At 36.4% G+C, this 26,822-nt stretch overlaps 1 protein-coding gene across 1 annotated transcript in view; it reads right to left on the bottom strand.

Moving 5' to 3' along the window:
• Positions 1-26,822, bottom strand: part of LOC145279827 (uncharacterized) — a 289,465-nt gene that overhangs the window by 43,330 nt on the left and 219,313 nt on the right. Inside the window, exon 5 of the mRNA XM_080131233.1 lies at positions 10,136-11,736. Coding sequence (XP_079987359.1) covers positions 10,136-11,736 — 1,601 coding nt within the window. The remainder of the gene's footprint in view (positions 1-10,135; positions 11,737-26,822) is intronic.

The following is a 26,822-nucleotide window of genomic DNA, read 5'->3' as shown; positions in this document are numbered from 1 at the left end:
TATAGATATGACGTGAACGAACATAAAAAATATCCGCTACTCTCTTTCTATCTCCGCTCTTTCTTCTACCAAGGATAATGGGTTGCAGTCAAATCAATAACTTCATTATATGTCTACTCATGGAATCAAGAAAACAACAACATCAACAAAAAAAAAAAAAAATAAATAGAACACGATTTCACATAAAGGTGCGAATTCTACGTTTTTAATCAATTAACATGATTTCCGCTCACTTGAAACAATTCTTTTAACGAACAGACGTGCAATACTAATTTCAAATACAAACAACAAAGCTCGGACAGGAAAAAATTAAAAGAGAAGATAAAAGAGAGTCCGGTTAGCCAGAGACAGGACATTATGCTCACCCACTTGCTGGGATGAGGCAAATCGTGAGGCAAATGAATATTTAACTGGCGCACATAGATGAAGGCACATATTTGCACAGTGACCAAACAGTGAGAACAAACAATTACTAATAAACCTAGAACCCCATCTTCCAATGTAGACCCCTACCACCATGTCTCCTTCTCCAACATCAGGGGTCTACGTTACAGCCTTCCAGAGGTTGAAACCCAATTACAGGAGACATCACCAAATATATTCTTTCTAAGCGAAACTGGAATAGGGCCGACCACTTCCCTAGATGAGTTCATAATTAACGGATACTCTAACTTAACATCTAAATCTGACCCCCAAGATCCCCATGGGCATGGGATATGTGCCTACATAAAAGGTGGCTTTCCATATGGCAGGGATATCTCTAGAGAATATCCTAATTTACCTTATATGTTATTCCGGGTTGCACTTGCTTACACCACTGCATTTATATTTGCCCTCTATCGGCCCCACAACAGCGGAGTTACTATCTTTAAGAGCATATCTGAGAAAATAGACCACATCCTGTCTGCACACCACACGGTTAACATCCACATCTGTGGTGACTTCAACGTCCATAACGCGGAATGGCTGACCCACTCAAATAAGACGGACGATGAGGGGAGGTTCTGTCACGATTTTATCATTGTTTATGACCTCACTCAGATTGTTCGCGAGCCCACCTGTGTGCCCGATAATACAGGTCAATATGCACGCCTCCTAGAGCTTTTTCTCTCAACTTCCCCTGAGCTATATTCATGTTCCGTTCTTTCTCCTCTAGGATCCTCCGACCACTCTGTCGTATCAGTTAAGATAAAAATGAAATGTAATAAGTCCCCAGACGTACCCCTCCACCGTACTGTATACCGATACTCTATGGCTGACTGGGATAGCTTCCGTACATTTATATCGGATCTACCTCTGCATTCCATGTTTAAAAAGGATGTGTCCTCTATAGTATCAGACCTGACCGAATGGTTAATTGTAGGCATAGATCGATTCATACCATCTAAAAAAATTCCAACAAAAACCTACCAGCCAGCCAGCCATGGTTCTCCCCAGAATGTGCTGCTGCCATCGCACACAGAAATCACTTTTTCTATAGTTACCAACGTAACAGATGCACTGAGACTAAAGCTGCTTTCAGGAACGCCAGCAACCACTGTAAAAGAGTAATAAAAAATGCAAGAGAGCTATATGCCCAGTCTGTTAAATCCAAAGTAGCTACTCAGCGGCTTGGTTCTCACCATTTTTGGCAAATAACAAATAGGATCCTGAACAGAAGTGTGCGTTCTATCCCAACCATTATCAACGGACCAGAGGTCATCTCGTCAGCTTCAGACAAGGCCAAACTATTTGCCAAGAACTTTGCAGCTAATTCTACCCTATGACGAAGGTCATCAACTCCCCATATTTCCTCCTATAACACAGAACACGCTAGGTAACATACAAATATCTGTGCATGAGGTCGCCAAGCTAATCAAGAACCTTGATTTCAGTAAAGCTACTGGCCCTGACGGTATCCCAATTATTGTGTTAAAAAAGCTTCAACCAAAACTTGCTCTCATACTTACGAAACTGTTTAAACATTGCCTTAAGGAGAAGTGCTTTCCAACACCTTGGAAAACCTCATCAGTATGCCCTGTATTTAAGAACTCAGGTGATAAGTCATCTCCCTCTCAGTACAGACCAATGTCTCCTGTGTGTCATGAGTAAGTTGCTGGAATCTATATTAAATAGAGAAATAGTCAACCATCTCAGCAGAAATAACCTTCTTAGTGACACGCAATATGGTTTCCGTTCTGCAAGATCTACCGCAGATGTGCTAACGGTTATATCTCATAGGATTAGTGAATCTCTTGACAAAGGCTTCCTATACAGAGCAATTGCTCTTGACATATCAAAGGTATGTCATAAAGGCCTATTTCACAAGATCTCTAGCTACGGTATAACTGGAAATGTTCTATCTATTATTAAATCATTTCTCTCTGATAGGCTCATAAGAATAGTGGTTGATGGACAAAAATCAGAGGCCTGCAGTATTAATGCTGGAGTCTCTCAAGGATCAATCCTGGGCCCAACTCTCTTCCTGATCTACATCAATGATCTCCCTAAACACATACTTAAATCATTCATTGACATCTATGCTGATGACACGACCATCTACAGCAACACATCAAAGCCTGTAAATGACAAAGCTCTCTCTGATTTTCTCTCCTCTGATCTCGAACGAGTGGTTCAGTGGGGGAAGACGTGGCTGGTTACCTTTAATGTATCTAAAACCAAACTCCTATCTTTACATCATCAACGCTCTGAATCCCATCTGACATCAATTGAAATGGATGGCTCTCGTCTAGGAGAAGCCCCATGTTTTGACAAGCTTCTGGGCTTGACCTTCACTCCTGATCTGAAATGGAACACGTACATCAAGTCTGTTGCCAAGGTCGCTGGAAAGATGGTGGGATCCTTCTACCGCTTCAGAAGATATCTCACCACTGATGCAATTCTCTATCTATATAAGAGCCAAGTACCTCCAAGGATGGAATACTGCTGCCATATCTGGACAGGAGCTGCTAAAAACAGCCTATCCTGCCTTGACAGAGTACAAAATAGACTTCATGGCTTTGTGGAGGATGCCCTTTTTTCTTCCCTGCAACCTCTCTCCCACAGAAGAGACGTTGCGAGCCTGTCTTTGTTTTATCGTTATTTCCATGGCAGGTGCTCGTCAGACCTCCAATCTCTGGTCCCTCCTCGCCAATCTTTTACAAAAAACACCCGTCTAGCTGAATCCACTGTCAAAAACTTTCCCCACTTTATCTATGCCTAAATCCAAACGTAGAATCCATGAACAAAGCTTCTTTCTTAGAACTGCACGCCTGTGGAACTCTGTTCCGTCTGCCTGCTTCCCTCCTGACTACAACTTGGATGTCTTCAAGTCCAACGTAAACACATTCCTGATGAACCGCCCCCTTAAGTAGACACTTTAAATATCCACACTAACGTACTGTACTGACAATAACCCTTATCCATGAGTGGCTTCCGGGCCCTGTATAAGTGGTGACTACCATGTAAACAAAAACACAAAAAAACAATTACTTTGCTTAGACACAGACATATATTCACGCAGTACTTGTGTGCATAGCTTTTGCTTTTGACATTAAAATATTCATGGTTAGATGGAAAGAGGCCATATAGAAAAGAATGGGGATTATATTTACTATTAAATAAATCTGAGGTATTATTTTAATTGTTTTATTGAGTCTTAAAGGTGAACAGAGCTTTCTTTACAAACTTTATCACAGCTGGGGACATGCTATTATAACCATATCACCTTTATTACAACTGGATACATAAGATTAGAATTATATGTTGATAATTTCAGTCCTTTTTATAAATACAGTGTACCCTGCATATAATAGACTTCTTCTTCTGTACCCACATAGCTCTTTTATCCGGGCTACGCTTATATCTGGGGGTTCTTATATCCGGGTTATACTGTACATTAACGCAGGCTTTAATTTGGGAGCAGAGAAAAATCTCTCTTATATCCGTTTTTCTTATATTCGAGTCTCTTATATCCAGGTTACACTGTACTATTCTGGTATGTGTTTTCTTTTTGTGACCTTTTTCTTTCTTCCTTGCCGTGACGTCACCTCGCACACGGCTCCGTCATTTGCATTAAAGAAAGAGTTCTCCTACTTGAAAGCTCGCAATCTTGTTACACACACGTCCAGAATTTGATACGAAGTCTTTGGCTTCCTTTGTTCCATCGCCTTTGACTCATTGGTCTTGTGGTTTCCGTCAGTTCGCTGTTTTGATATTTCATTGTAATATAGCTCGTTATTCCAGTAGCTTATTTTCAAGAACCGCAGGCTTGTGATACTTTATTCCTGCTGTTTTCATCCTTCCTACATTTGATCTTTCCAAGACTAAGGTCAATAGACTCCTGTCTTTGCAATAACCATTTTTCGTTTTTATTATTGCATTACATCAAGTGGCTACACGCCTTGTCTCGAGAGATTTCCATAAAAATATAGCGGACAAATTTTTCGCTCTGCTATAATTTTTTGGCATCACGTGATCTTGAATTTTCTTTGATAATTGAAGCCGTTTTTTATTTATTTCATCAACCAGTCAGTTCTCGGTCAATGAGTTTTCTCATTACACCAAATTCGCATGTAAGACTTTCACTTTCTGTAATTGCAAAGTCGAAGTGTTTATTTCGAATGACAGGTGTTAAACGAAATGTTGACCTTTTCACGTCTTTCTCTATGCTCCATTTAGACCTATACCGAAGTTACGCCCGCAAGGTTAGAGTTGAAGAGCGTTCTGCTCGCTATGCTGATACAGTGTGAAACAAGCCTCCTTAATTTCTTTCCTATGCCCAGATTTATTTAGTGTAACTTGACAGTTACACAGAAAGTTACACAGGCAAGCGAAGTTATTTATTAAACCAACTAATTGCTCTTATATATTTACGAGCTGAACCGAGAAAAGAGATGTTCCATTAACAGTTACTAGCTACCATCATACAATTTAGCATTATTTATATTTTTGGCATTTTATAAGTTCATTATATATATATAAGTAGCAGGTCTACCCAGTGTTGCTTGGGTTCCTGGCTAAGAAAATAAAGTTCAAAAAGTCTCTCTCTCTCTCTTTTTATCTCTTTAATATATATATATATATATATATATATATATATATATATATATATATATATATATATATATATATATATATATATATATATATATATTATGGAAATTGCCCCAGACAAGGATGAAGCCACTTGATGTAAGGAGCTAGAATATCTCTTCAAACTCAAAAATTAACCAAGGATAAGTGTTAGATGGATAGATTCCAACCCAGAAAAGCAATTCTTCCCCCTTTTCCAGAAACATCACTCATGGAATATAAGGGCTAAAAGACAAAATAAGAGAAGCGAGAATTACGATTCCAAAGTAAACCCAAGATTCAGTTTTTATTCTTTTCAATATATATATATATATATACAGAGAGAGAGAGAGAGAGAGAGAGAGAGAGAGAGAGAGAGAGAGAGAGAGAGAGAGAGAGATGTTTTTATTTGTTTTTGTTAGCGATACTTTCTTGAATGAATTCAAGTATTTATACGAAAGTGCATTTTTACCTAAATGCTTGTTGGGAATAATTTTCCCATTGCCCAATCTGGTACCCCCTTAATGGGGAGCGGCATATATATTATTTTTTAAATATAATTATCCATCCATTGACACGTGTTTCGTCGTCTATGACTCATCAGAATGGCTGTCGCTAGATTCAGCCACTCTGATGAGTCGTGGACGACGAAACACGTGTCAGTAGATAATTATATTTTAAAAATTATATATATATATATATATATTAAATACCTACAGATACTAGTGTTTCATTCCTTCTGGAATCATCAGTACGGGGTGTAACGATTACCGCCGGTCTGTAGATTCGACCTGCAATGAAGCCATCTCTGACTCCATTAGCAAGGGACAAATCCACATGTCAACTGCGATAAATATCGTTGAAATTTAAACATTTATTTTTAAATGTCTTAACGTCTGTCAGAGTTATCAAATGATTTTATCATTATCATATATCATTATCTGCGCATGCGAGCTTAAGTGACCGACTTCATTTCAAGTGTAAAGTGCTCAACGATAAGAAACGAGTTTTTTTTAAGGGACTGACATAATTATTTACTATAATAATTAATAAATACTCCCCCCATATATATATATATATATATATATATATATATATATATATATATATATATATATATATATAAATGATAGTTGTAAATAAACAAAAATTTATGTCATCTTCATTTATATCTGTTCCAACAACAGTTTACTGTAATTCAAATACAGACCGAAAAAAGAATCAGTATTCACTATAAAGTACAAAGTAATTTGATAGGGAAGTGGAAGATATTGCAACTAATATGTTTCTAAAATCACTACACATAAGAGCACACAAAAAAGAAACTACAATGGAGTGAAAGCAATTTCAAAAGTACATATATCCTAAATGTTATTGCTTATAATGTATGTTTTCTTCTGTATCGTTCTAACAGATTTATTTCATTTGCAAAATAGAAACTAACATTACAAAGCTCAAAAATTTTGCGATTAAAATTAGCACTGGTAAATTTATCAATTTACCTTTTTTTTTTATTACATTTTCACCCCAAACAAGGCACATTGCCACTTTGGTGTAGGGGGCTACTATCAGGGGCAGCAACTACTGGGGCACTATGTTGGGATTTGGGCAGCAAGATGTCGGTTCACGTTGCACTTGAACGTCTGCATGTCAGTACAGTTAGGGAAGCAGGAACCTGGAATGGAATTCCAGAGTCTAGCGGTTCTGGGGAAGAAACTACTGGAGTAGAAAGATCTTTTACATCTAGGGATCTCTACTGTGTGGGGGTGGGATTTAGCTGCCTGTCGGGTTTGTCGAGGGTGTCTACGTCGTGGGGGCACAAGTGTCTGCAGTTCGTCAGAGCATTCACCATTAAAATACTTGTAGAACAGGCAGAGGGATGCAACGTTTCGTCGATGGGATGCCAGTTCAGGGCCTATCAGATTGGCGACTCTTTTTTGAATCTTGTCTAGGAGCGAGAGACTAGTAGCAGATGCACCAGCCCAAATGTGACAACAATACTCTATACATGGGCGAATGGTGGCCTTATAGAGGTACAGGATACTTTCAGGTGTCAATAGTTTTCTAGCACGGTAGAGAGAGCTTACCTTTTTCGCAATGTTTTCAATATAATTGTTCCAATTCATGTTTCCTGTGAACGTTAGGCAAAGCAGTTTGAAAGATGTACTCTCAGACAGGGAGTCACTGGCCATTGCTATTGGTGGCAGAGAAGGTTTCTTGTAATTATTGAAGGAAACCAGTTTAGTCTTGGCAGCATTGAATGTGACCATCCATTTATGTCCCCATTCCACTACAGATTGGAGGTCATCCTCTAGTGTTTTTGCCATTTCTTTAGATATGTGTTTATTTGTTTTCCTGTCATGCCTGTTATAGAGTGTAGTGTCATCAGCATATATACCCATCTCAGAGGCAGTTTTGTCGGGGAGGTCATTAATAAATATTAGGAACAATAGAGGTCCAAGGATAGACCCCTGAGGCACTCCCGCATTTATATCACACTGTTTAGATGTGCGATCCTCGAGGACAACCTGCATTTTTCTCTTATCTAAGAAGGATTTAATTATGTTAAGTAATCTACCAGTGATACCGTATGATTTAATTTTCCTGAGGAGACCCTTGTGCCATACTCTGTCAGAAGCCTTAGATATATCTAGAGCTACCGCTCTGCCCTCCCCCGCTTTGTCCAGTGAATGGTATATACGTTCAGAGATTACAGTGAGGGTGTCAGCTGTGGAACGGGCTTGTCTAAATCCATATTATTTGTCAGTCAGAAGTTTAGCATCTGTAAGGTGCCGGACTAGAGCATGGTTAATTATGATCTCAAATATTTTGGCGAAAAGTGGGAGGAGGCTAATGGGGCGATAATTTAATGGGTCAGTTCTTTCGCCAGAATTCTTGAATATTGGTACCACAGAAGCAGTTTTCCAACAGCCCGGAAAGCATGATTCATTAAGGCATTTGTTGTAGAGTTTGGAGAGAACTGGAGCTACTTCGGCTGAGCACTCATTTAATTCTGATAAAACAACTTCCGGGTAACTGTTTTTTTAATACAAGAACATATTTAATAAATTCATGTTCGATGGATAATATACAATGTTGGTCCAGAATTATTTGAGTTATATAATATATGTCTCTTGGAGTTATTATTGGCAGCATTAAAGAAAGAGTTCTACACAAAAGTTCACAATCTCGTTTCACGCACGTACAGAATTTACGATGGAATCTTTCTGGCGTGTCGCTCAAAGCTGTCGGACGTGGTTCGACCAGTTATCCATCTTTGCAAACCATTTACAAACCCTTACGCGAGTTTCGTCAAATGACTTCCCGATAGCAGTCGCATAGATTCCCAGAACACAAACACAAAATAAGTAATTTTTACAGATTCACTTTTCACGCATCTACGCGCCCCTATCTTTCCTTCGCCCCTTTCTCTTATACACTAATAACATGTGTTTTTATTGTGTTTGACGCCGTAATATTTTCCTTCTTTATTACTTATATCTGCTGTTGTCTACTTATATATTATATCAGGTACTACCTTACATGTTTACCGTTTCTCTTGTACATTTATTTTCTAAAAACTGTTTATCTGTGAATAAGTGTACGCGTATGTAAATCCTCGTATGTCAATTCCTCCCATGACTGGGGCACCTGAAATTAATGTTTTACAGCAGCACGAAGAAACTAAGAAATAATCGAATTTGAAGAAAGAACCATTCATTGAGATGTTGACGTTGCTTTCTCTTCTGCCATCGACGGGCATTTTGCGCTCGTTTGGCCCCTTAGTTTATAGTAAATCTTTAATCATCACTTAGTATTGTAAAAAATACGCTCAGGATTAAAATAGTAAATAATATGAAAATATATTTGTTTGATCAATATTTTGCTAATTTGTTGAAAGAAATTTTATTAACTTTTATAGAGTTCTCGTTAATAAAGGAAGCAAAATATTAATCAAATATGTTTTTGATGTGAATCTACCTGATATATATATATATATATATATATATATATATATATATATATATATATATATATATATATATATATATAATTATGTATATATATATATATATAATTATGTTTGTTGTTCCTTTGTTATTTATTTTTTCTAAAATCCGATTGCTGCATCGGAAAGGCCAGTTAAAAATACATAATATACTTTGTTATTTTCTTTAATTTAATCCCTTTTTTTAGAATTTATTAGACAAAATTTAACTTTTATTTTACCATGCCAATAAATATGATCATCACTGTATATATATATAATTATGTATATATATATAATTATGTATATATATATATATATATATATATATATATATATATATATATATATATGTATATATATATATATATATATATATATATATATATATATATATATATATGATGTTTTAATCTATGCATATCTTAAAAATATACTTATGAGAATTGATCTATAGATTTTAGTTTCACTGGTAGTTTAATATTTATAAGTTATCATTGATATCAGCAATGGTAAATTAACTACTACTACTACTACTACTACTACTACTACTACTACTACTACTACTACTACTAATAATAATAATAATAATAATAATAATAAATAAATAATGAAACTAAAATAAAAAAACAAGCAAACACAACTAAAAAAACAAAACAAACCCAAACAAAATATAATGAAAAGAATCGACATTTATTGCATAAGTATTTATATTGGATTAGCTAATCTTCTAATATGTTATCAACTCATTAAGGTTAACTCTTATATTAACCGTAACTAACAAATCCTAACGCTAACCCAAGTTAAATAACTTAACACTTACTAACTTAGCTAATTCCATCGCTAACTAAGGGTTACGATTAGTTAGTTAAGGTTGGTTAGAGTTAGGGTTAATGGGAAAATCAAATATTAGGATATAAAAAGTTCGATAGATCACATATTGGATTAGAAATTATTTGGTTGATCACGTATTGGAAGATCATCCTAAGAAGTAAGTAAAAATAATCTCAAATAATAGAAATGATTTATCTTCATGTAAAAAATTCCGAAACATTGTATAATCTCGTGTTAAACAAAATAGAAGTAAACACTTACCGTGCATTTGTTCGGTTTCTCTCCGGAGTGTACTCTCATGTGTATCAAGAGTTTATACCTGGCGTTGAAAGGTTTCAGACGCCGCATACAACCTTGCCAGAAACAGGTGAAGTCGTCAGCCTTCCGCTGATCGATGTGCACTTTTTCGATATGGCGCACTAGCTCGTCTTGCTCGTCGAAAAGGAGGTTACAGTCTATCCACTTGCAAAGCTGCCTCTTCTCCCCATCTTCGAACGGTTCGGTTTTCACCGAGGCCGGCGACTGGAGACATGGCGCCCCGTATGGAAGTCCCGAGTTTTGTTTCCGTTTTTGTTCTTCTAGAGCCTGCGCATAGGATGGCGGCGGGCGGATGCGAAGGCCCGCGTTGTTATTCGGATTGTTTTGGCCTAGAACAATAGAGCCTTGAGCACCGCTTATCAAAGGGTTACCGTTGTTAATATTATTGTTATTATTATTGCCGTTAATATTATTATTGGTTGTGCTTGCAACTGTGTTGTTGTTGGTGTTGTTGGCACTGAGACAACTTGAAGTAAGGCTTGGATTATTATTATCATTATTATTGTTATTGTTATTATTATTGTTGTTGTTGTTATTGGTTGCTGCAATGGAAGATGCGGTAGGGTCGCTCCCAGGAAAGGCAAGGGTTGCTTGTTCCGACTCTAAGAAGGCCAGTTGCTGACTATTGTACATTTGTTCGACAAAGTGAACCTTGTCTTGGGGGATGACTAGCTGGTTTCTCATGAATGGGTCCTTGCTGTCAATTGATGGCAGAAGGTAACTTTCCAGATTGTTCGCGCCTGCGTGGAAGTCGATTATCTCTCGTTTCATATTTGATATCGTCCCCTGAGACATATAGCTGAAGTTCCGACTTCCCGAGGAGCCAGATCCAGAGTTCGGCGTACCACAGCTTCGGGCCGACAAGTGTCCAATGTACTGTGGTGAGAAGCTGGCCGAAGAGATCCGCGAGCCGCTGAGCGAGCTTGGCGATACCCTAATTAAGGCGGTCAACTCAACGCCGTCAATGCACAGTGGCGAAGTCGTTTTGCCGGAGAGGCGAGAACTCATATTGGCTGAATGGCGTGGGCTATTGCTAAACGAGAACGGTGTTGGTGGATTTTCATGCAGACAACACGAAGATAGTGACTTTGAGGCGTCATAGTGCAAAGAGTGTCCGTCATTGCCAGACAAGACGTTGGTGTCAGGTAGAGCATGCCCGCCAGGCAAGGAATTGGATAACCTTTTATTTCCATCGAGCCGACAAGGGGAAGGTTCCAGAAACGAATGCTTGTCGGTTGGGGTATTGTTTGGGAGAATACTGTGCAGCGATGAACCATTCGATTGGTCCATTGAGCCGAAACACATAGCGGACGAACGAGGAGGGAGGTTTTCTCTGGGACTGGCGTGAATACTCGAAATTTCACTTGGTGTAGGAGTGTGGCTTTGTAGAATATTATTTCCAGGAAGATAATGGCAGGAATTCACATTGTTGTTGTTTTTATTTAGAGGTTCCAAACGGACTGTGTTTAATCCAGAGTTTTGGTTATTTTGCCTTACATTTAAACCAATACACTGAGGCCCATAAGATCCTTGATGATTTCCATCTGAAAAAAAAAATGATATTCATTTATTTAAATAATCGTTTATCATTTTTCTGCTGTGTTTGATATGTATCACGACACGACGAACCAACTATGGAAAGGCCATACTTGATTTGTGACATATACCACAACGGCAGAGTTAGATACAAAATTGGGTTTTAATGTGGAGAAAATTCACATTCATCAAAAGAGACAGTCTGGATTAGAAAAAAATTGCATCAGTTTCGAACGGTTTTTTCTTCACTAAAATAGAAAAGATGAAGTCTTGGTTGTTTTGTTTTACGGCATATCAACTTTTGAGTGTTATTTAATGTAGACTCCAGTAATTTCGAAAAAAAAAAGGATTTATACTTAAAGTTCTTTATATCTTAAAATCTATACCTTTATATTTTGCGGTATATCAACACTTTTCGGTTTATATAATGTCTAATCCAGTAATTTTGGAAAGAGGGTTTATGCTTTATATCTAATATTTATTCATCGTGCTTGGTTTGTTTGTTTTCTAGAGGAAAATTGCTTTTGGTTTGCTAAACATATTTGAGTTTTGCAAAGGGGGTGACAATAGCATCAATGTTTGGTGCATTTCAATTCAGAAAGTTTTTATATTCTAAGACAGTCTGGTTTGGTAACACCAGACAAGACAAGATGAAGTGTAGTATCAGAACATATACTATAAAACGAACTTGAACCGCATACGCCACATTCCTGCAATAAACACGTACTCATACCTGCCACCTTTTCGTATGCACAAGCAATCAGCCTATAACCATCTTTTTCATCACATAATTTTAACCTTAAGCTGATACTTAAAAATAAAATAAAATTGTGAGAAAAAAACAATTCAATCATGTGCAGTCTCCCCAGACACGTCATCCACACCACCATTTTAGCTTGGACCAGAAGAGAGAGAAGCATTACTCATTTTTTTCTAACCCAAAATGTCTAGATTGTCGACCACACTTGTAGATACACTTTGAAATATTAACTTGCAGTTATATAAACAATTTATATTAAAAAAAATGTACAATGCCATTCAAAAGTGTGAGGAAATCGGTGTCGTTGGTCACCCTTTGTCACAATAACTAGACAATGTATATCCTACTCTAAACTAGAATAATCACTCGCCATAATACCACATTTACCTCAGGTGCCGTATAACTTAAAATTTCCTGAATGGTTAAAAATTTTATTGAAGATAAATCTGTCTATATACAAGACATGATTATATGATGATGACGCGTATCCAGCCAGTATTTCATTGCCTTATATTATTTATACTGCTGTTTATATCATACTTCTATTGGTAATTATTTAAATGGTGCAATGCAATCATATGTTGGTTAACATGATGGATCGGATGGCTAATGGCACACGTACATGATCTACTTTTGGGAGTCCAGCGTAGACATCTGATAAGAGAGACCACTCGAGGATGAGGGTTAAAGAGTGTACAGCAGTCAAAAGGACAATATCATAGTAATCGTTAGAAGTGTAAATTTGGCAAATTTAATTACTTAAGAGGAACGGCTCATCAAGAACTTGTTTACATTGGACTTGAAGACGGCCAAATTGTAGTCAGCTGGAAAGTAGGTAAACGGAAGTGAGTTCCACAGGTGTGTAGTTCTTAGAAAGAAGCTTTGTTCATGGAATCTACGTTTAGGTTTAAGCACATATAAAGAGTGGGGGAAATTATTGATAGTGTTTACAGCCAAGTTAAGGTTAGTGTCGGGTTAGGACAAGTCTATTCAAAATGCAGAATAAACGGCACTATGGAACGCATCACGGAATGGTATCTTCCTATGTATTCTGAGTTTATATGGACTAAATGGAGACAGCTGAATGTATAACGCAATTCCCTGCAAAACACGCAGACTGAATGGTGCGTCTAAATGCGGGCCCCAGATTTTATACGAAAATGGTAAAAAGAAAAAGAGAAAGGCCTATAATTTCTTATTCGTTCTGAATTTATTTAGTTATCCCTATATATATAATAAAAGAGGTGCAGTTTCCCCCTCCCGACTAAATACTGTAGGCTTACAACAACAGATGCCACATACAAATTTATTATGTCTAAATCTTCGACCCCCGTCTTATCTAACTACACTACGTCGTTTCATACACAATTATTCTTTACATTTAGATCCTACATTGCATCCTACGAGAGGCATCATCACTATTGCTCAGATTTATAGACTAAGTAGTTTGTATTTTCCCGTCTCCCTAACAAGTCCTTCCACACTCCCAGAAAGGACCGGGTAAATATATAACCATTACAACTATTTTACCCTGACACCCTTATTAATTGGATTAAACACGCTTACAAATACAACTACCATTCATTATTCGAAAATAATGATTTCTCCTCAGTAACAATTCTTCCTATTCTCATTGGCTGTTACCCAGAAATTCTATTATTCCGGAACATACAACCCCCCCCCCCAAAAAAAAAACAAAAAAAAAACAAAAACAACACAAAAAAACAACAAAAAAACAACAAATACATCAGTCCTTATTCAAGATGGATGCTCGCTCTTCGCGCATTTATATAAATCAGTTAATGTATAGATCTAATGAAAATACAGTTCCTTCGTTATTAACCGTCCAAGCTGTCTTCCTTTGCTCATTTGACTTAATAAACAATATCGTCAAAACTTATGAGACGAATATATGAACGAATCTCTGGCGTATGTCTACGAAATAGACTCCATCCCCACTCTAAGAACGTTATAACTGAAATCTGCCCACGACGATAAAAGTAATAAATACATTTCTTTTTTTGTTTATATATATATATATATATATATATATATATATATATATATATATATATATATATATATATATATATATATATTAAATTAGGCGACTTCTAGCTTATCTATGTATATGCATGCATATGCATATGCTTCTTGGTTGAAAACTTTCAATGAGAGAACTCAATACAATCTCACTCGATAATTTCCTATTAACTGTTAGAGTAGTGGAAAATGTCTCCACTCTAACAATTTTCTTAGCCAGAATAAGTATTCTCAGAAATAAAAATTGAAGCAATATATTTATACTAATAATATAGTGAAAATACACAGATTTCAGAAATCAAATTAAAATTTCTTCTTGAATATTTAATAAACCAGAAAATGGCTACCTATTATGGAATAAATTGTCTTTTATACGACGGATTTTTGCATGGTGAACTAATTTGACTCGCCACTGTTACAAAACTAGACAAAACTAATCGATAAAAATAAGTCAGATTTTTTTTGGAGCTAACCGATTCAAGAGAATAAAAGTTTTCCCTTTTGTGTTTTAATTTCGGCTTTACTTGATCCGTAAGCAATTGTTTGGGAAGTCTATTTTAGGATGACATTCAGGGATCAAGTGCTACGCACGTCCGTATTGATCTGCTTTGGGGTTAAATAATTATGCCCGATCAAGTGAGTATCATGCATTATTCTATTGCTTTTTTTTTTCTTTTTGTAGTCTGGCAATAAAGGATCAGACCGTTTTTTTAAAATCTTTTTATTCATACTGTTAGCAGAGTCAAAGTATTCTCTCCGACTTTCGATCCGTAAATGAACTACCAGGCGCGAAGAAGAAAATAAAACGAAGAAGTAAGGAAATAAAAAGAATGGAGGAAGGAAGAGATAAATATTAATTAAGAAGAGGTAGCAGCAGAAGAAGGAAGAGAAAATGAAGAGGGAGAAGAAGAATTAGAAAAGAAATAAGAAGATAAAAGAAGGAGGAAGAGAAGACGATGACAAAGAAGAAGCAGAAAAAGAAGCATGAGAAGAAGAAAGAGAAAATAAAGAAGGAGAAGAAGTAGAGAAGGAGGAGGAAGAAGAAGAAGAAGATAAAAAAGAAGAAGGAGAGAAAGAGTAAAAAGAAAGAAAAGGGGAGAAAAAAATGGAAAACAGAAAAAAAGGAAGAGGAAACAGGAGGGAGAGAAGAATTTTCTGCTCTGTTCCAAGTGTCAACAAATTTACGATTACATCTGCCCTCAATTAGCCCAAGCAGCGGTTAACGGCTTCTAGAATATTAGAACTTGTTGATGGAGTTAAGCTTATGGGTTGCATCTGAATCATGATGATGATGATGATGATGATGATGATGGAGTGGAATATTATGCTGATGCTGATGCTGAATTGAATGAAGATGTTGATAATAGTGACTGACGATAGCGACGATGAGAATACAATGAATAATGACGTTGATGAAGCAGATGAAGATGGTGTCCATGACGTGAATGGTATAATGATGATGCAATAGGGAGATTGCTAGGATGCTGATGACAGTATACCTATGCTGATGAAGTGAGCAATGGAAAAGATGATGATGATATAGTTATAGATTATTTTTACACCGTAATTTTTAGAAGGATTCACCTTTCCATTATTATTCATATTAGTTTTATTTCGGGAAACCAATAAATAAAAATAAAATCAAATCTTCAACTAGTCTTATCTATATAAATAAAACAGTAGATGTATGAATGTGTGTGTGTGTGTGTGTGTGTGTATATATGTATGTAAATATTTAACCGATAAACTCTTAAAATACTGGCCGCATAGCACTGAAATTAACAGGAAATACTAATCATACACCAAGGATGGTTTATAACGAGTAAAATCTTTGTTTGGATGGATGAATAATGCGTACAGAAATATGTCGGCAAGTTGAAATGTAAAATGTTCATTTCAACTTACCGACATTTTTCTATAACTTTTGTTTTACCCAAATTCATTCAAAACTTGAAGTAGTTTAATTTTAAATTTTTCTTATTTATCTGCCGATAGCTCAAATAGTAGGGAACGCGGTTGGAGCACTAATTTTTTTTGGTTTCGATTCTAGCTAATGGATATATATATATATATATATCTATATATCTATATATATCTATATATCTATATCTATCTATCTATCTATCTATCTATCTATATATATATATATATATATATATATATATATATATATATATATATATATATACTAGCAAAAGTACCCGTCGTTGACTGGGTTCAAAAACAGCCTACAGAAAATGGATTCTGATTTATGAAAGTATGATAGATTATGAAGAGGAAGGGTCGTAAAGAGAAAGCTTCGAATTTGGGGGTATCAAAACCAAAGCAAAATATGGTGAAGTAAAAATAAAATAGATAAAACCCATAATTTATTATACCATACCCGTTCACACTGAAACACTTATCACAATATTCTGTGGATCTATATTAAAAAAACTTGTTAAACTTTGTGACATATTTACATTCTATGGAGGTCAGGCGCGAACGAACACCCCATAATTTTATTATACCATATTTCTTCAAACTGAAACATAATTATCAAAGTATACTTGCGCAGATAGATATGAAAAGTCTTTATTAAAGCTTGTGCTATTTCCATTCTATGGAGGCCAGGCGCGAACGCAGACCCCACAATTTTACTATACCATCCCTATTTAAGTTAAAACATACTTATCAAAGTATTCTTATGTACATCTATATCAAAAACACTTGTAAAGGTTTTTTTTTTAATTTTAAAATTTTTTATTTCCATACTTTGTGGACCAGGCGTGTACGCAGACCTCATAATTTTAATGAATCATCATTATGCCAGATCAAACATACCCATTCTTGTGTCTCGATACATCTTCTATCATTATATGTGATTAGTTTTCTATAATAGTCAACCATATAGGAGCCTATTCATGACCAGACACACACACACACACAGACGTTCAGCTTATATATATATATATATATATATATATATATATATAGCAAAAATGGTAATTAGTAAAAACCTGAAGAAAGTGCTCAATGATATTGCAGAGCAAATATATATTTTTTATTACCGTTTTACTTTGAAATATGTGTAACTAAGCATATAAAACGGCAATAAGAATATATATATATATATATATATATATATATATATATATATGTGTATATATAAAATATACAATAGAGAATTGGCTCTATAATAATAACTACGAAATCTGCATGAATTAAAATATATTTAAGCGTATTTTACGACCGGGCAAGGCCGAGACCTCCGCTAGTTTATAATAAATTGGATGGTTTATTTTAAAACATATTTAACCTGTACATTTTGAGTATAATTTGCATTAGAAGGCTAAAATAAGTTTAATATGGAGACAGTTTTCCATTCCAATGTTATTAAAATTTAGGAGAGATTTTAAGCTATAATCAACATCACCTTAATATCTGAGTTAAGTGTTGAAATCACTTCATAAAATCATAAGCTGTAGATACATTTAGACACTATAAATGCGCGTATAATAACTAATTGGCTTTATACATAAAGCTTAATCAATATACAATCGAGGATAGGTATAAAATACTTCCTTTATTAAGGAGGTTGATGCGTAACAATAAAGTATGTGATATTTTTGTGAGCTTTGCAAATTGGTTGTTTACATAGTTCATGTTCTAATTAAGTTAGTTAAAGTTTTTTTTTCTTGTGGAGATAAGTGGTTTGTGGTCTACTTCCTCCTAATAAATCGAATTCAGTTAGATTACATTGGAAATTCTATTAATCCTTCAAATAACTACAATAAGCTAGATTGGGTCTGGTCATTACTAAAATGGTTGACTAATTTGGGAATTTCAGGCGCTGTGTGTAGGAGTACGTCGACACCTCCCTGCAAAAGTTGTAAAAACTTAACGCCGTCATCTCCCCCTGATAGGGATATACATGCGGCTAGGGAGCGCTTGTGAATTTCATACCCCCATGAAACATCCTCCTTTGTAGGAAACCGGTTAAACCCGAATAGGGTTAGTGCCGACGCACACACACATAGACTAAATTGGATTTTATAAAGTTAAAAACGCTCTTAAATCCATTAAAAACGAGGAATATCAATTAGGTATGGTCCACATAGGAGATGACTTGTATAAACTGGTACAGCATAAATAGAAACGATATACCTCGTTATGTCACGATGCAATGAACATATATCTGTGAGAGGATGGGTAGTAATATACATGACACTCTATTGTTTAGCAATTAAGTAGATTGCTCTGTCTAAATTGAATTTAAGGCGAGCAGAAAGTGGATAATCAGTTTACTTTTGGCAGCCTCGTAATTCTCGCTTATCTTATTTTGTTCTCTAGTCCTCATATTCCATGAGCGATGTTTCTGACAAAGAGGGAACAATTGCTGTTTTTTGGGTCAAAATCTATTCCGCCGAACACTTATCGTTGCGAATTTTTGAACATGAAGTAATATTTTTAGCTCCGTACATCAAGTGGCTTTATGCTTTGTCTGGTGCGATTTCCATAAAAATATAAATAGTAGGATAGGTGGAGGTAGTATGGGACCATTATGATGGATTTAGTAAATAGGAGAAAGACATCGTGTTATATTGATTTGATGCTATATTTTGAGTGGTGCATATATAAGATAAAAAATCTTCATAGCTTAGATAGTTAGCGTTGAGTTATTTGGAAAATTATGTGTGAATTTGTCAACATGATCATAATCATTATCATGTACTGCATATGTCTGAGTCTAAAAGAAACTTTTTATTTGAAAAAAAAGGAAGGAGGAAAAAGATCAGGAAGGAAAAGGGACAAAAACGGTCCAACCGCTGATCACTTACTATGACTTTTGGAATGTTCCTTCATGTGTATTTCACATGTATATGTGTATGTACGTATGTATAGGCATGTGGCTGATACGAAGGACGCGGTGGATACTAGAAAGCTGATTGGCTAATTAAATCTCAATAGAAGGTGCGTATATAAAAACGACAGGCAACCACAAAATTCGCGCATAAGTCTGAAGAATCATAGAGTGGATGAAACGCTGAATATTCAGTGTAGCTTAATCGCCATATATATATTTTATAAATTACTATATATATATATATGTATATGTATACTAATGCATATATATGTATATATATGTATATGAATGTATATGTATATGTATACTAATGCATATATATGTATATATATGTATATATACGCATATATATGTATATATATATGCAAGTATATGTGCATATATGCATATATATGCATATATATATGCATATATATGCATATATATATGCATATATATGTATATATATGCATATATATGCATATATATGTATATTTATATGTATATATATGAATATATATATGTATATATATACGCATATATATGTATATGTATGTATATATATATGTATATATGTACATATACGTGTGTGTGTCTGTGTGTGGGCCTGTGTACATTTCCCTACTCAATAATTCTGTCAATTTTAAGTCTATAGACTCGATATTTGATATACAGGGTACTGAGAGGAAACTCTTTGTGATCGGTTTTCGGCCAGGCATTTGGCGTGTAAGAGGTAAAAGGTCAACGATGTGACCTTTGAAAACTTTACCAAACTCCTCCCACAATTTTGGGTCTAAACACTTGAAATTCTAGATATAGGTTCCTTGCGCATGAATCAAACTTAATAACTTGATTTGAGCCCCAAAACAATAAATGTTAAAGGGTCATAATAGGGATCAAAGTTAAAAAAATTGACCCCCTTTTTTTTTTTTGCTCAACATGCACCTCCAACCACACGGGCTGAAATGCCAGTATATTTATAAAGGTAAACGTGCGCACGCGCGTGTGTGTGTGAGTACATTTCCTTACGCAATAACTCTGTCAATTTAAATTCTACAAATAACTCTGTCAATTTAAATTCTACAAACAATAACTCTGTCAATTTAAATTCTACAAACAAATTAAATATACAGGGTACTGAGATTTGGGAAAATCTTTGTAATCCGTTTTCGGTCATAAATTCGGCTGTTAAGGGGTCAAAGTTCAACGATATGACCTTAAAAACTCTACAAAACTCCTCCGCCAATTTTGGGTCTAAACACTTGAAATTTTAGATATAAGTTGCATGGACATGGATCTAATTTAATAACTTGATTTGAACCCAAAACAATAAATGTTAATGGTTCATAATAGGGGTCAAAGTTAAAATTGACCGCTTTTTTTTTCTCAACATACACCTCCAAACACCCGGGCAACACCGGGCTGAAATGGCGGTCTAGTGTGAGGGAAAATTTACTTGCCTCAAAATATTTTTACTCGTCCGACCTTATGTCTTTGCTTGAGTCAATAATAGTAAATAATTTTACAAAAATTCAATTATATTTTTCTTGTTTATTTTTAATAAAAATATCAACAAACTATTCTTCCGGTACCCAAATTATGTTGTAAAATTTCATACAAAAATTAAAATATCTAGCCTAGACCCTGGGTGTTGAAAAAAAATGTTACGAAATCTCCGGGTATTCACGATTGTGGACTGAAATCTCCTGGCACGAGGTCTCCGTGGCCCGAAATCTCCGATATTCAAAAAAACAAAAACAAAAAAAAAAACATACCATTTAGCTGAAATGAACTAGATTTTTTTTTAGAGAATCGGCATGGTTTAATATCTTTTTGAAATTAAAACGGTCAATTTTTCTTTGTAATTTATGGAACAAAAACTTTGATATAGAACAGAAATTGGCCTCTTTTGTTTCTATTAAGACAAAGAATTCAACTCGGAACAACATTCTAAAATTTAGAATATTATTTTTAAAATTGGGTATCGATGATTTTTTGAAAGTTGCGCAAATAGAGCATGAAAATATCTTAATGTATATAATTGAGAAAATTACTTGTTGTATAATTTAATTTTCAGTGCGTGCTTGACGGAACGATGCGTTTTTTCCCTCTTTCAAATGTTCGTCTTTACTTTTGTAAGCATGAAGTGTATGTAGCTGTAGCGTCGAAGAATTTTTTCCAAATGAATTTCAAAATCAGAGAGCTAAATGAAGGCGACATTTTGACTACACGCCGATTGTGTAAATTTGACCTCTTGTTGACCTTTAGCGTGACCACTCGTTTTTCAATACGATATTCCAACGGTCTCACAGCTAGAGATGAAAGAATTTACAAATGATGAGACATAGGTCATTCTAAGTCATCGCATATTTGAGGGTCGTAAAATTAATGAGTTTTTCCCGTTTCTTTATTTAAAGAAATTTATCGACTGGCGTGCGAGTGATTTACGACTTTTAGTCACCCAAGAAATTTTAAATCGACTATGGCGACCGGTCGTGTAAAGTCTCAAAGGCTGCATATACGTATATGTATGTGTATAAATATGTATATATATCTACATATATATCTACATATATATGCTTATATATATGTATATATATGCATATATATGTGCATATATATATAATATATATGTATGTATATATATTTATATATGTATGTATATATATTTATATATATGTATGTATATATTTATATATATAGGTATATATATTTATATATATATATATATAGGTATATATATTTATATATATGTATATTATATATTTATATATAAATATATATATAGATATATATATATATATTTATATATATATAGGTTTATATATGTATATATATGTAATGTATATATATACATATGTATCTATATATGTATATATATGTATTTATATTTATATATATGTATTAATATATCTATATATATGCATATATGTATATATGTGTATATATACGTATATTTCTATATATATGTGTATATATATGTATATGTATATATACATACATATATGTATATATATATGCGTACATATATGTATATGCATGTATATATATGTATATATATATATATGTATATATATGCATATATATGTATATCTGTATATATATATATTGGTATATATATATGTATATATAAATGTATATATATGTGTGTATATATGCATATATATGTATATTTATATGCATATATATGTATATTTATATGCATATATATGTATATATATATGTATATATATCTATCTATCTATACATATATTTATATATGTATATATTTATATATGTATATATATATATATATATGTATATATATATCTTGGTCCTGGTTATGACACTAAACTACATCCGGCAGCAAGACCCAGATCAGGAGATCTGGTGTCTGAGGAGAATGTCACTACCTCTTGATTGCTTCGTTGCTGGGCCACCTCTGGGGAAGGTGCAGTACCCATAAGCCCCCCCTTCGCTGGGTTGCAGCTGGGCAGGTGGAGCTCATCAGTCCTGGACGACAGTCCACCTACGGGAGTAAACCCAGACAGAAAATCAGGAGTGGGGCCCCTCAGGCGGTTGGCCAGCGCACTGCGCATCCCTCCGGCACCTCCTGCATTCGGATGGGTTCCAGCTGTCTCGATTCCGCCCTGCCGCTGGGCGAGGCTTATTTTAGAAGAGAGAGTGAGGTTGGTCCTGCGCAAACCTCCTTCACTTAAATCTCCTTCCAGCGCTAGTCATTGACAACTACAAAAGTCCTGTTGTGATGGGCGATCAACGGTGGTAGCAGGTGCGAAATCACTGGAAGCTGTTAGCTGCGAACCTGCAGATAGGCGGCTCAGGCCATATGGTCGTTCTTCTCTGAATTCAGAACAGCAGCGAGGTCCAGCAGCCACCTGAGCGACCAAGCAGTCCTTTTTAGGATCAGTTCTGCTTGCCTCCTATCCTTAGGACGGAGCTAGAAAAGGTGCTCCAAACATAACCTGTTCCACTGCAATCTGGCCAGCTTACCGCGGCTCTTTGCGATCGAAATCAAAAGAACAAACAAAAACTCATTCTGGCATCCTGGAATGTCAGAACACTACTAAATCCAACTTCAACCACGACGAAGACCAGAAGGCCGGAAAGGAAAACGGCCTTAGTTGCCAGAGAACTCGGACGATATGGAGTAGATATAGTTGCTCTCAGCGAGACGCGACTCCCTGGCACTGGTCAGCTCATTGACTCTAGCGGTGGTTATAATTCTTCTGGAGCGGACGTAGCAATGAAGAGCGCCGCGAGGCCGGCGTTGGATTCGCCATCAAAAATCATCTTGTGGGCAAACTCGACAGCATTCCTGAAGACGTGAACGATCGCCTCATGACTCTCAAGCTCCAGCTCCAGCTGAGTAAGAAAACATTTGCAACCATCATCAGTGCCTACGCTCCAACCATGACCAACCCCGAAGAAGCCAAAGACAGATTCTATGAAGATCTCGAAGTCATCCTCTCCTCTGTACCACAGACCAACAAGCTCCTCTCCTCGGTGACTTCAATGCCCGTGTTGGCAAGGATTACCAAGCGTGGTCAGGTATCATCGGACATCATGGGATAGGAAAGTGCAACAGTAATGGTCTCCTGCTGCTCAGGACCTGTGCCATCTATGGACTGACTTTAACCAACACAATGTTTCGTCTCCCAACCAGAAACAAAACTTCATGGAGGCATCCCCGCTCCAAGCATTGGCACATGATTGACTACCTCATCGTCAGGGCTAAAGACAAGCAAGATGTGCTCGTGACGAAAGCTTTGTGCGGTGCCCACTACTGGACAGACCACCGCCGCATTGTTTCCAAAATCAGACTGCAAATAAAGCCCAAAAGAAGACCACAAGGTCAAAAAGTTGCCAAACGAATGAATGTCAATAAGCTGAAACTCCCCGAAGTTCACTAAGAACTCCAAACCACCCTAGCAAGGCAACTCTCTGAACTTGAGTCCAACAATTGGGAGTCTCTCAGCAAGACAATCCACGCCGCTGCTCTCCAGGTACTGGGTTCAAAAACCAGAAACCATCAAGACTGGTTTGATGATAATGATGCGGAGATACAGAATCTGCTATCAGAGAAGCACCGGCTCTTCAAGATCCACCAAAATGACCCAGACTCACCTTCAAAGAAAGACACCTACTGTGGTAAGCGAAGTGAGGTCCAGAAAAAACTGCGCATCATGCAAGATACCTGGCTCAGTAACAAAGCCGACGAGATCCAAGGCTACGCCGATAGGCACGACATGAAGCGTTTCTACGAGTCCTTGAAGTGTTTCTATGGACCAACGACATCAGGCACATCTCCCCTGCTCAGTGCAGATGGTTCACTTATCACTAAGAAAAATGAAATCCTCGAGAGATGGGCTGAAAACTTTGACAGTGTCCTGAATCGTTCTTCAGACATCAATGATGAAGCCATTCAACGACTACCTCAAGTGCCAATCAACCATGCCCTCGACACACCACCCACAGAGGAGGAGGTTGTAACAGCTACCAGGAAAATGTCGACTGACAAGGCACCTGGCTCCGACGCCATCACAGCCGAAGTATTCAAGTCTGGTGGTCGCTATCTCATCCTCAAACAAACAGAACTGTTCCAAGAGTTGTGGCAAAGCGAAACTCTACTTCAAGACTTCAAAGACGCAACAATTATTCACATCTACAAAAGGAAGGGCAACAAACAGTCTTGCGATAATCACCGAGGTATCTCTCTCCTCTCAATCGCAGGCAAAATACTAGCTCGTGTTCTTCTAAACCGCCTTCTGAAACACCTGGAACAGGGTCACCTTCCAGAGAGCCAATGTGGTTTTCGCACAGGTAGCGGAACCATCGATATGATATTTGCCGCTTGCCAACTCCAAGAAAAGTGCAAATAACAATATCAAGACCTCTAAATGACTTTCGACTCAGTGAGCAGGGAAGGTCTGTGGAAGATCATGTCAAAGTTTGGTTGACCGGACAAGTTCGTGAATATTGTAAGATAGTTCCATGACGGCATGATGGCACGAGTAACTGATGACGGTGACATCTCAGTCCCTTTCCCGGTAACCAACGGCGTAAAACAAGGTTGCGTGCTAGCACCAACGCCTTTCAGCATGACGTTTTCGGCAATGCTGACTGGTGCCTTCAGGGAAGTTACCCCTGGCATCTAAATCCGGTACCGGTGTGATGGGAAGCTCTTCAATCTGCGCCGTCTACAAGCTGTCAGTAAAGTCAAAGAAACAGTAATTAGAGACTTCCTTTTTGCTGACAACTGTGCTCTCAATGCCATCAAAGAGCATAAAATGCAACTGGAAGTGGACAAATTTTCTTCAGCATGTGAGAACTTCGGTCTTACAATAAGTATGAGCAAGACAGAAGTCATGCACCAGCCTGCTCCAGGTAGGGTAGGCCACGTGTATCGGATGACAGACTCGCGCATACCAAAACAACTGCGGAATGAGAAGAGCTGGTGGACAGCGCAAACGGTTCAAAGACACTCTGATGTATTTTATATGAAAGACTTCAACATTGACGTGAACTCATGGGAAAGCAGTGCTTCCGACAGGCCAACTTGGCGCCGCTTGGTACACGAGGGCTCTCTGCTCGCGGAGGCAAGACGAACTGAATCTGCAAAAGAGAAGCGCTCTGCGCGAAAAGCCTGAGATGCTGAAGTGGCCGTCTTCAGCCACTGGTGTCCAACATGTGGCAGGGGCTTCCGCGACCGGTTTGGACTGATCAGCCACCTGCGGACACACAGCTAGTTATCTATGGTCATAATCGACTCCGATTGACGAATACACACACACACACACACACACACACACACACACACACACACACAATATATATATATATATATATATATATATATATATATATATATATATATATGTACTAGCAGGGGTGCCCGGCGTTGCTCGGGTGTTTGGAGGTGTATGCTGTGCAAAAAAAGCAAAAAAAAAACAAAAAAAATGGTTAATTTTTTTAAAACTTTGACCCCTATTATGACCCCTTAAAATTTATAGTTTCGGGCTCAAATCACTTTATTAAGTTAGATCCAGGTTCAAGGAACCTATATCTAAAATTTCAAGTGTCTAGACCCAAAGTTGTCGGAGGAGTTTGGTAGAGTTCTTAAAGGTCAAATCGTTGAAATTTGACCCCTTAACAGCCAAATTTCTGGCTGACACCCGTCACATCGATTTTCCCAAATCTCAGTACCCGGTATTTCAAATTTCGAGTCCATAGACTAAAAATTGACAGAGTTATTACGTAGGGAAATGTACACAGACAGACAGACAGACAGACAGACACGTTCACTTTTATAGATATATAGATATATTTATAACGGTACATATATATGTATATTTAAAAAAAAAATCCAAGCGTCTGTAAATCATATTAATTGGACTGTTGTTTTTCGTCGATTCGTACGTTGAGTTATTTGGAAAATTATGTGTGAATTTGTCAACATGATCATCATC

Source organism: Euprymna scolopes, chromosome 7 (genome assembly GCF_053919585.1).
Source record: "Euprymna scolopes isolate OS-2025 chromosome 7, ASM5391958v1, whole genome shotgun sequence".
NCBI classification, from domain to species: domain Eukaryota; kingdom Metazoa; phylum Mollusca; class Cephalopoda; order Sepiida; family Sepiolidae; genus Euprymna; species Euprymna scolopes.
Note: the sequence above shows the minus strand (reverse complement) of the source record. Positions and strands in the feature narration are given on the sequence as shown.